This window comes from Acanthisitta chloris, unplaced genomic scaffold (genome assembly GCF_000695815.1).
Source record: "Acanthisitta chloris isolate BGI_N310 unplaced genomic scaffold, ASM69581v1 Scaffold46242, whole genome shotgun sequence".
NCBI lineage: Eukaryota > Metazoa > Chordata > Aves > Passeriformes > Acanthisittidae > Acanthisitta > Acanthisitta chloris.
This window is the reverse complement of record NW_008660760.1, coordinates 1,577-13,113: the sequence shown is the minus strand read 5'-3', so window position 1 is coordinate 13,113 and position 11,537 is coordinate 1,577. Positions and strand designations below refer to the sequence as shown.

The following is an 11,537-nucleotide window of genomic DNA, read 5'->3' as shown; positions in this document are numbered from 1 at the left end:
TGTAAAAGAATAGCTAAATAAACACTGAGATAATCTGTAGAGCTGCTTAATATATTTTAATACATTTGTCAGCCAGTCCTGTGTCCTGGTTCCACAGACTAGACACAAGGAAAATCACTTGCACAGTTAGCTCCTTGTGTGATAATATCTTGCAGACTTCTCAGACTTGAATGTGTTACCTACATTAAAAAATTATACAATACCAGTTAAAACACAAAATGTACTTTCAAAATTCTTGAAATAACAAAAAGAAAAATCTCGAAGCTGTAATTATTGCAACTATAGCTTAGAACTTACTGTAATATCTTCCTACAGTGTAACACAACAATATAACTTACAGGTTATCAAGACATTTCTTTTCTCATTTAAAATAGGTCCTTTGAATTGTGTTAGGAAGACAGAGCTGTTGCTCCTAAGTGTGTTGGGTGAACGACTGTCACTAGCAAGAAGTGCTATGCATGTGTTTGTACCTCTCACTGCAAGAGAATCTTAAGTGATGTGGATATATAAGCATTGCATCCTCAAATGTTTAAAGAATAATAATTTCCTTTGCATTTACATGAGTTTGGGGTCGTGCAAAACCCCCTCAGTAGCAGCAAGTTACATATTGTGCCTTGAGTTGGTTTTTTTCTCCTAGTTCTGATTTAGGAGTAGGAAAATGCTTGGTATTTTTGACAGTAGTAATTGTCACAATTCAGGAATGCTCTATGAAAGGTCTCATATTTGAACATACTCCCTAACTGCTAACTGTTCCTCATCAAAAAGATCTGAAATATGAGCCTGATAAAGATTATCAGTATCAATTCTGGACGTGGATCGATAGAACAGTATCTTAAGAGAAAACCGGCACAGATAACTGATGATCTTTGCTTTCATTTTATGCGAGACTTTTTTTTTTTACAGTGACCTTTGTGAAAATAGTTCCTTTTATAATTCTTAATGACTGTTTGGCTTGCAGAGGTTGGAGACCTGAGGGAGCTGCAAACGTTGGACATCTCAACCAACCGTTTGATGACGTTACCTGAGCGGCTGCACATGTGCCTTTCGCTGCAGTATCTGACTGCAGACCGAAACCACCTGTGGTATGTGCCCCGGCACCTGTGCCAGCTGCCAAGCCTCAATGAGCTCTCCATGGCTGGAAACCGCCTTGCTTTTCTGCCTCTGGGTGAGTCACCCCTCAGTGGGCCGGGGGGGGCAGGCAGAGACACACAGGAAAACAAACTTTCCGCCCCCAAAAAGAAAAAAAATCTATGTGCAACAAGTGGAGGTTCTTTGGTGGTCTCTGCAAACTGCTTGTGGAGCTGTCACAGGGGAAATATGGTAATAAAAAAGAAATGCAGGTTAAGGTTTCATGTCTTTTTTAAAGCAATAAGTCAGCTATCAAATTTGCTTTATTTTTAGCTAACTGAGGGGAAAAAGTTGAAATGATGATGTGCTTAAATATAGTACTGTGTAATCTGAGTTCCACCACTTTGGGTAATGATCTGTTTCTGTTTGCTGGATCTGATGGTTTCACTAGGACTCTCCAGCTAGGGTTTAAAACTTGCTGTGGAATCCCAGTAACTCCATAGAAATTATTTTGCATCATTAGGAATGTCAGTACTACATAAGCTAGTGCAGAGTGTTTGTGCTGTGTGTAGTCATCCATCAGAATTTCCACAGTAGTAGCCCAGGGAAGAGTTCATGTGCCTTTTTGTCAATCCTTTCAAAGTTTGGGAGCATGGAAGCAGGACCTCAGGAGCAGGCAGTGCCTCAGGGCTGTTGTGGGCAGTAGCTGTGCTGTGGGGAAGTGCAGGATGTATGTTGTTTGGGAAAAGCAAGTGCTCTTTGCTGAGTTTGTCACTCCTCAGCCCTGCCCTGGGCTAATCTCTGCTGAGATACAGACACACAGGCAGCTCTGTCATGTCATTTGAATAGCCATTAATAGCACTTCTAGAATACAGTCAGAATTTGGTGTTAATTAGGTGCAGATGAAGTTATGCTAATCACATTGGAAAGAAGGTGGAAATTGAGGTGGCTAAAAATGAGATCATCATTTCTAAATTAATTACATGGTATAGGTTTAACTTAATCTTTGCAGTACTAACAATTTAGTCTTTAAAGAACTTTCTGATCTTTCTGATTTTCTTATCACCTCAGTTTGTATTACTGGAAAGTAAGTGCAGATAGTGGCTCCAGACGTAGTGTTGTAGCTATGTCCCAGCAGATGTCATTATAGAAATGAGAAAATGAGTTCCAGGAGGCATCATCCAGATTCCACAGCACTATCTGAAACAAGCCAAGTGACTTCCCCTATTTTAGCAAATATTGCTAACTCCATGAGACAGGAAGTTGAATCTTTTTAATTTTGCTAAAATAAGATGCTGTTCAGTAAGATGAGACGTGAAATGTGAAAGCATAAAAGTTTTTGCTACTTTTGCACTGGTAGCTTATCTGTGAGCGAGCCATGACCTGGATGAGCCATAGATCTGCTCAAGTGTTTTAAGTTCAAAAGGAGGAAATAAATCTCTAATATAATGACACACCTTCTTTTTTTTCTTTATTTTTAGACTCAAATTCAAAACATTCAAAAGGAACTTTAAAATAACGGGAAACATCAAAGACTGTCAATTGACCTTGTTCAGTAGTTCTTAATAGTGACTCACTGGTGAACATTTGGAGATAATTTGCTATCTGTGGATATGAAACTGAATCATAAATCCTAGAGTTCAGAGGAAAAGCTGCACAGTATAAATGTAAATGTTTAATCCTTCCTCTGGAGAATCAGAAGGCTTCAGAGTGGTCAAGATGTGATGAAATCAAGTAGAAGAGAGAGTGCATTGAAAAGCAGAAAGATTAAATCTATCTCCCGTTGTATGGGAAAATATTTTTCTTGGAATATTCCTGAAGTTAAGGCATAATTGTAGCATTATTTCTGCTTGCTGCACATGGTGGTTAGTGGTGGGTTTTGTGTGTATTCTTACAGCCAACTGCACTTTACTGGTTAATGACTGAGTGAGGACATTAAATAACAGTGAAGGATGTTGTAGAAATATCTACAAGTGATGTTCAAGTTTTGTCAAAACAGTTTTTTGCAATTAAGGAGTTGTGTTGAAAAGCAGATAATTTATTCATCTCCTGACAGGATGGTTGGGCTTTTTTCTCTTTTTTTATTAGACATGTCCATGTTAAAAGAAATACGTTTGGAACAAATTTCTTAATGCTTTTCAAAGTGTGATTTACTGTATTTGTTTCACGTGGAGGCTGCGATCTGTTGTGCCAAGGAATCCATTCTTCCTCATCTGAGTATGGCCCTTGTAGCTACCTGGAGAGCCTCATGTTAAGTGTGCTGGAAATCTGCATTTTCCTGTTCCTGGATTGGTGGATGTAAGATCTATTCCAGTGGCAGCACAGCACTGCTGGAGAAGGACTAGGGAGCTTTTTGCCCTGTACATATTTTCAAGTTTGCAGGTACATGTGTCTTAAGAAAACAAGTGTAACACTTGTAATGAGTTTTACAAAATGCAGTCAAAATACCTGATCCCACTCTCTGACTTCCAGAACTGGTACATAAACAAGCACAGGGATAAACAGCAATGAGTTAGTAATTGTTCTGCAGGATACACTTAATTCCTACGTGTGCCAGTATTTTATAAAAAATAGTATTTTTCAGCTGAATATTTAACTTTATATTCAAATAAATGAGGCACTGTGGACCTGAGCCCTTTGGCCTTCTTCATGAACTCATTTTTCAAACAACCCCACAACTTGTATGTGTAAGTTGAACTGGAAGCTGCATCCTGGCCAGTCCTGTTGCTGTCCTGGTAACTTCATGCCCTAGTGAATGGTCTCAGGAAATCTGCTGATCACTTTGTATCCATCTACTTACAAGATAAATTTTCTTTTGACAGAAAATGAACTTTAAATTTTTAGCATTAGCAAGTGCTCCAATGCTTGAAAACAAATTCCACTGCAAGCAGAAATGTGAATCTGATGACATTGCAAAAAGAAAAATTATTTATGTAATAAAGTACAAATATAATTAAAATAGGCCATAAATTCTCGAGTGTACTGGCAGCACAGAGATGTTATGACAGCAAATATTCAGTGTTATATCACTTTATTGAGGCTTTATGTGCACTTTTTGTTTAGAAAATGGGTCTAGTAATTATCAGTGCACAGTAAACAAAGGTCTTATTCTACCTCAGTATATGCTGCTTTTGTGTCCTTGCCCTCACAGTATGGTTAAAAGAGCATCAGTGCAGCCACACAAGAGCTTTTGTTCCATCTTCAGCCATGTGGAATGCATATGCCAGGCCCTGAGGTTAGAAAAAAAAAAAGGAAAAAAAAAAGGGAGAAAAAGAAAAAAAAATAGAATTGGGGTTTGTTCAGGACTCTCAGCATTTGGTCATTTCTGGGAGAAAGGTCTTTGATCTGGGAGCCTGGAAGGAGGAAAGTGGAAATGTTTTAGACACAGTACAGTGCTTGCAAAAGCCACATGAAAACCTCCTTTGTAGCTTTAGCCTTTTCAGAGATGGGCAGTTTCCTCCTTGCACAAAGTTCTTCAGAAGGCTGTTTTCTACAGGACTTTTAACAATATTTGTTGACTGATAGAAGACATAAAAATTAATGCGGATGGGATACAAAGAGCTTTTCAAAGTGATGATTTATTTAAATTTCAACTCTATGGATAGTGTTTGAAACTGGGGGAAAAACCTTTTGGAGTGTAGAAGATGGTTGGTTATTTAATGCAGAGGACTATATCAAAGGAACATTTATAGTTACAGGCTATTTGGCTTTGGGAATTGAATTTTTCCTACTGAGATATTTTGTCTAACATCCAAAAATTTGCTTTAATTACCTAGGAAATGCAGTCAACTCAGAACTTCGAATCTAAACATAGCATAAGATAAAGACAGAGGGAAGAGATGAGATGCAGCCTAACTCCCCCCTCTCAGTGCATATGAAAAGAACAGCTTTAGGGCTTTTTTTGACTTGCCTGATTTGCAGCCCATTTGCATACATCTGTGTAGGAACCAGCAAGATGAGCCTCTTGAAAAAATTTTCTGCTATTCTCTAAATTAATAAGTTAAACAGTAGCACATTGAAGCTACCACAGCAACCCATAGTTTTGTGCTGCTCTTAGCCTAATTGGCTTCTGCCACACGAGACGACATCCTTCAAGCATTAGATGTCCCGTGCACTTTCTACCTGCTTCAGATTTTACTGCCTGATTCTCTACCAGCCTTAAAATATTTTATGCTGTTGCAGTGCCTCAGAATTGCAATATTTTCATTCGTTGTAGGATAACAATGGTTTGTTGTCTCATCTAAAAATATCCCACAAGTTTGCTGAGCTATTTTCAGCCCTGCAATAACTGAGCCAAAATAAATCAGCTTTTGGAGGTGCTGCTCAGGCTGATGTGCAGCAGCATCTCACAGCAGTGCCCATCAGTCAGCAGAGGGATTTGTGCTCCTTTGGGGCAGGACAGTTGATGGACACAGCAGATAATTCTGTGGACTAGAATGTCTTTGGGACAGGGTCAAAGCAGCACATGATGGTTGAGTGTGTCCCTGATGTCCAGTGACTGCTCTGAACAAAGCCCAGAAGATGGTCCCTGAAGCCTCCATAGACTGTTGCAGGGCAAGGGCCTATATTAAAGGGGGAAAAAAAACCCCAAAACTCAGTTTTTTCTGTGTTAACATTTTTATTTCAGAAAAGGAATCTGTTCATTTTCTCTTTGTATCATCACTTGTTCTTTCTATCAAAGATTTGATAACGTGTCACTTCTCAGCATGAGCTTTTAAGGTTTTTGGTGCTTACAGCTGCCACTCAAGTGGATGACAGCTGAAGACATGCAGTACATTTGAAGGTGGCCACACATTTTGGGGGGAATCGCTCAAAATGTCTGCATTAAGTGGTGTCCAGAGCTCTTGTGTCCAACAAAACTATTTAGGACTAAAGAAGGGCTTCTATTACCTATTTTCATAGTGGGGAATGAGCAGAAATCATTGTTCCAAATAGAATTTCTGAATAGAGATCCCATGGAATTTGCTTTAGTTGTTAGGCTGTTCTTGGCCACAATTACAAAGAAGCTGTGCCCCTTTCTCTGGTTGCCCTTATCTTTCTGCCAGCCAAGGTAACTGACAGGTGATAAATATAGGATGTCAGAATTAGTCAATATTAGCATCATCTTCCGTTGTGGCTGATTCAGCCAAACGCTTGTTTATCTTGCTTAGTTAACTATCTATGAGATGCTCATAAAAGTTTAACAAGTTGGGAGGCATACAGATTTCTGTTTGTATTTTTTGATAATGCAGTTTGTCTGGGTCACAGCTCTCCCCTCTGGGCAGAGCCTTTCAAGCTCTGCTCCCCAGCCTTGTGCTCTGCATTAGGCACAGATGTCTCTGCCTGCCCCAGGACCTCAAAGGGCACAGGAGCTACAGATGAGCTGGGCTGCCCAGATGATCCTACACATCAGCTTTCTTGCCAGTCCAAACTCCTTTAGACTAATCTTTTTAGTTCACTTTGGTGTCTTTTTAAATGACACTTTAAAAAGTGACACTTCTTTGAATAGCAGTTTTACCACTGAGTAGATCTTGCTGATAAGCAAAATTCTTATTTCTGAGAATTTTTCCTAGAAACCTAAATTTTCCCTTTTAATTTTTATTTTCTAAGCAAAGTAAAACGATTCCATATCTATATCTCCTATCTGGAGGTATGTTAATAGATTTCTAGTCCACTGGGTATTGCTTCATCCTGCTGGACTTGCTGCTTTGGACTCTCAGCCATGAATATTTTAACAGGAATAATGCAAGCAGCACACCTTGCACAAGTATTGATCAGCAACTGCAGCCACAACTTGTGATGTGTAATACTCTGCAGTTTAATGCTTGTCTATTTTCTTGTGTTCTGTAACTGACTGCAGCTCACAGAGCTGTTTCTGAGTGAGTGCAGTTGTATCTGGTTAAGGCTAATGAATCCAAGCAAGTGTGTCTTGTTGAAGAAGAGAAGGAGTGGGACAGAGCACATTCCTGTGTCTGTCTCTGCCACTTACCCAGAGATGCTGAAGCTGTGATCTCAGTGGAGTGAGGTCGGTTAATGAAAGCAGGTTTGACCTCATGAACTTGAAGTATGCACTGTGGATTTGAAATCAATTGTCCCTTTGCTGCTTCAAACTGACTTCAGAGCTTGTCAATGCTAAAACTTAATTATTTATAATGGGATTTTTCAAGCCTCCTGAAAGGGGTTTTGTTTGGGGTTAGTCATTTTAAATGCTTTTTTCTAAACAGCTTTGCAGCTCATCCATAATAAAACTACTGGCTGAAATTTTACCACTGTAAAGAAGTACTAATTTCTGTTTGCTTACATTGAGTCTGATTAGCTTATTTATAATTAAAGACAATTGCTTTGCTTACAATTGTCACTGTGTCATCCCTTCTCCCCTTGACTTTTCTTGTTTTCTAATCCCAGATTTAGGTCGTTCTAGGGAGCTGCAATATGTGTATGTGGATAACAACATTCACCTGAAAGGCCTCCCCTCTTACCTCTATAATAAAGTCATTGGGTGCAGTGGGTAGGTATGAATTAATGTTTTGCATACCTGTTCCTTGTAAAAATTCTCCTGTATGATACAACTGATTATTTTTATGTGTGTCTGTGATTGAGTCTTGATTGCTTTGAGGGGATTACAGCAGCTCCCAATTCCATTTTATTCTTGTAATAAATCTTCTCTGTGTGTGACTTTCAATATTTTGGTATTGAGGCCTAACTCCAGAGGAATTTGTGATGATCATGTAAGGCCTAAAGCTGGATCCTAGCTGCATTTAAAGGTTGGCCAAAGGCTTCACAGAGTTTCCACAACTAAAGAGGGAACAAATTATTTTTTTTATGTGTTGCAGCATCCATGTGGTTCCTAAGTTCTCACATTTCTGTAAGTTATGTGCCACATCTTGGAATGTCACATGCAACTCCTTCACTCATTTTACATCCCACCATCAGCTTCTTGTAGGTCTTGGTACCTACTAGCTAAAAGAAGTAACTTTTTTTAGGAGTTATGGATTGACAGGTCTATTTTTACATGTGGATTTTAAAAATATCCCAGGCTGTCTCGTGTTTGTGGTTAGGATGCAAGAAAAAAGTGGTCTGTGTAGGACACTGGCTTAATTCTTTCTGCCCTGACACCAGCATAAATTAGGATCAGCAGCACTGATGAATGGAGCCTTACTGGTGTAAAACTGATCAGAAGAGGATTGTCCCCATTACCATCTAATTATAAATTTCTGGTATGCTCACTCTCAGCAGATCTTGCATTAAATATAAATTCCCTCTCTCCAGCCTGCACTGTGCTGCAATATGGGAGATGCTGAGTCTTGGCATTTTAAGGTTTTTCTAATACTCCCATGTCAGCTGCTTGGGTGATATTTAAATCCTTGCAGTTGGATTGCAGCTCTGCTGAACTGTGTGCACTCTCGAGCTTTTACTAATTCTGTTTTTCAGGAAAAATAAGTTCTAGCCTTTGTTCTTTCAGAGCTAATTGTAAATTGTCAGACAGACATTAAATTGAACGGAAATGGAACAGAACTTTATCAATTGTGACCCAAACCTGTAGTGACAATGCAGGAAGTGATCCAGCGAGTTTGGTCCCACTGTCCTGCCTGTGTGATTTTCAGCAGTCATGGCAGAAAAAAAGCCTTCTTTTTTTTCCCCTAAGTTTTAAGTTCTTATTTTATACTCAGGCAAAATCTTTTTATCTTTGCACTGACCTTTGTGAAGTGCCACCAGTTCTCTTTTGCTGTCATTCTGTGTACATTGCTGGTGAGGCCAACTGCTGCTCTCTCTAATATTATAAACCTAACATGGAATTACACAATCAAGTATTATAACTCTAGTATGGAAGAGACTGAAGATGTTGTAAATAAATCATTGTAATGCTTCTGGGAATAAAAAGTGATTTTTTTCCTTAATGATAACTAATAAAAAGATACTAGTAAGAAAAATATTTGTGTACAAAACAGATATTTGTCTTTCTGTTGCAAAACCATCTTGAAACATCATAGATTATTAAGGACAATTTTCAACCTAGGAAGGTCATTTATATAGACTATCAAGAAACCAAAGGTTTTATTTGATAATGTGCTGAGTGACATGAAAATTGTGTAACGGTGGTCATGTGAAGAGTTTCTGTGTTCTTTCCAAGAAAGCATTAGGAACCAGGCTAAGGTTTTCATGGGTCAGACAAGAGCTGAGGATCCAGGCTTTAGTGCCCTGTCTGGTCATCCACTGGAGAATAAAATCTGACATGCTGCTGTTACTGACATAAAGCTACATTGCTGAAAATAGAATATAAATTGCATTGTGTAAGTAATGGATCTGTGTCTGGGCATCCTGCAGTCAGACTGACTGAAAAAAAAGTCTTTTATAAAAGAGGTGATGATCTCAGCACTCAAAATAAATTTTGATCTTATTTTTTGCAGATTGGATTTCATAGTCTCCAGCTAGGGACCTGTCAGTCTGGTTGAAGGCAGCCAATAGGTGGTCACAGCTTTTTTTTCCCTCCTATTTATTCACCAGGATTCTTCTGCAGCTCCTTTTTTTCGCAGCTGTTTAGACCATCCCCTATTCCATTTTTTAACCTCCATAGTTTTTGTGTCTGGCATTAACAGCCTCACCCTTTACACGAAGTAGAGTAAATCCCCCAGCTCTGAACTGCAGAAGCTGTAGGGAGTTTGTGGGTTCATTCCCTAGTGAGGGTATAAGGGGTTAATCAGCCTGAAAATACAACATTATAGATCTATTTGTTGTGATAGCAACTCACTGGGCATGGATTGCTGGCGAGTGGATTGTTGGAATATTGGATCTCTGAATTCCCAGTTATATTTTAACCCCACTAATGGTTTGTGGGAAAGGATTAAATATTTAACAAGAGGCATATTGACTTGCTGTTTGATGCTGCTCTTTTTTGTTTGTTTCTCTGGGCTGTTCTTCCTTTAGTCAGAAGAGATTCGTTGTTGTCAGAGAAGCACTATGAGATTTCTTTCACATCTGATAAGGTTGAGAGTAGTTACCTCACTTTTAGGTCCAATATCTGGGCAGGCTGACAAATTTGTGTTTCTGTTCCATTTGTTAGGACTGGCCCTAACAAGTTGCTCTTGGCTTCAAATTTCAGTTGTCATAAACAATTCCAATTCCCCTGTTGACTTCCCCAAGCTCTTAGTAGAATTTTCCTATGTGTGTCTCTCTGGTATGACTTGCAACAGGGATCATGTAAAGAGTTAGTATTTTTACTACAAGCTAAGTTTGTCTCCTGGGATCCAAATAACCTTCCTTTTCCGTATATCATTTGGGAAGGACCAGGCTAGTAGACTTAGTAGGATATCATCCCACTACAGAATGGCTGCTGATTTTGTTTCTCCCTCACCTACCCCCTGTACCCTCCAAGGGAACTCTGTGGGTGGGGAAAGGTGTAGTACAGAATCACCCAGTGGCACTCCAAACGTATTTTTTTGTGCTTGGAGTTTGCCTCATGTTTTATAATTAAGAAATCCATGACCATTCTCAAGTGGTTGATTCAAGACAAGGGAAATAAACTGCTGGGTATGAAACTGCTCCCCTAAGTATTTCAAAACAAGGGCACTGAGAGGCTGAAATGAACAGTACATGGGTGAAGTAAGGGGCATGTAGTGCACTGGGTTCACCTCCTTGGGATTGTGTTCTCATTTCTTCATGTTATTTGATAAGTAATTTCTCCAGAAGCCCCATGCCTAGCACAGCACAGAAGGTGGGAATCTATAGAATTTGTGTGTCAACACAGACTCAGATTATCTTGGGCTGGAAGAAACCTTTAAAGGTCATCTAGTCCAACCCCAACATGTGCTGCTCTCTGCAAGGAATCCTTGTGGGGTGCTGCACTGGAGAACAGTATCAGGCATACCTTGGGTTGGTCATCTGGGTTTCCCCAGAAAGTTACTTTTATGATTTTTTTTCTAACCACTTTCTAAATGTCTTGTGTCCTTCTAGTTGTGGTTCTCCAATTCAAGTTTCAGAGGTGAAACTGCTCTCTTTTTCATCAGGCCAGTTAACTGTGTTCCTGCCAGCAGAGGTGAAATCTATAGGGACAGAAACAGATCATGTGCTGCCTTTGCAAGAACTGGCCATGAGGACCCTCTATAACACCTACTACAGGTTTTTGAAAGGTATGAAATTTCTGCATTCTTCAGATCACAAAAAGAGTGAAAGTGCTTTTCTGGCAGTGATAGGAACATTTCAAACAGTTCTTCAAAGAGTTGGACAAGGATTTATATTTTAAAAGATGTATTTAATCAAATTATGTTTGAAATGCTGTATTAGAACAAAAATGTCCAATATCAAACCCCAGAGATCCAAAGACTATTTCTAAGGTCAAGTGGTGCTTATAAATGGTTTCTTACTTGAAGACTGTACAAAGAAGGACCTTTTTCTGCAGGAGAAACTTTAATGGAAATAGGAGATGAGAAATACAGTTCCTGAGGCAAGATCAGATGCATCAGCCAACAATGCAGCTCCTTGCCAGGCAGCAC

General features: G+C 39.3%; 1 protein-coding gene across 1 annotated transcript; it reads left to right on the top strand.

The window, feature by feature from the left end:
- Nucleotides 1–958: 958 nt before the first annotated feature.
- On the top strand, nucleotides 959–11,216 carry LOC103797696 (leucine-rich repeat-containing protein 28-like; the record flags this gene model as incomplete). The annotated part of the gene is made up of 3 exons (XM_009069918.1): nucleotides 959–1,165; nucleotides 7,453–7,555; nucleotides 10,999–11,216. Coding segments are annotated over 3 exons (528 nt in total), but the record flags the coding sequence as incomplete, so codon positions are not given.
- Between the last annotated feature and the right edge of the window lie 321 nt (nucleotides 11,217–11,537).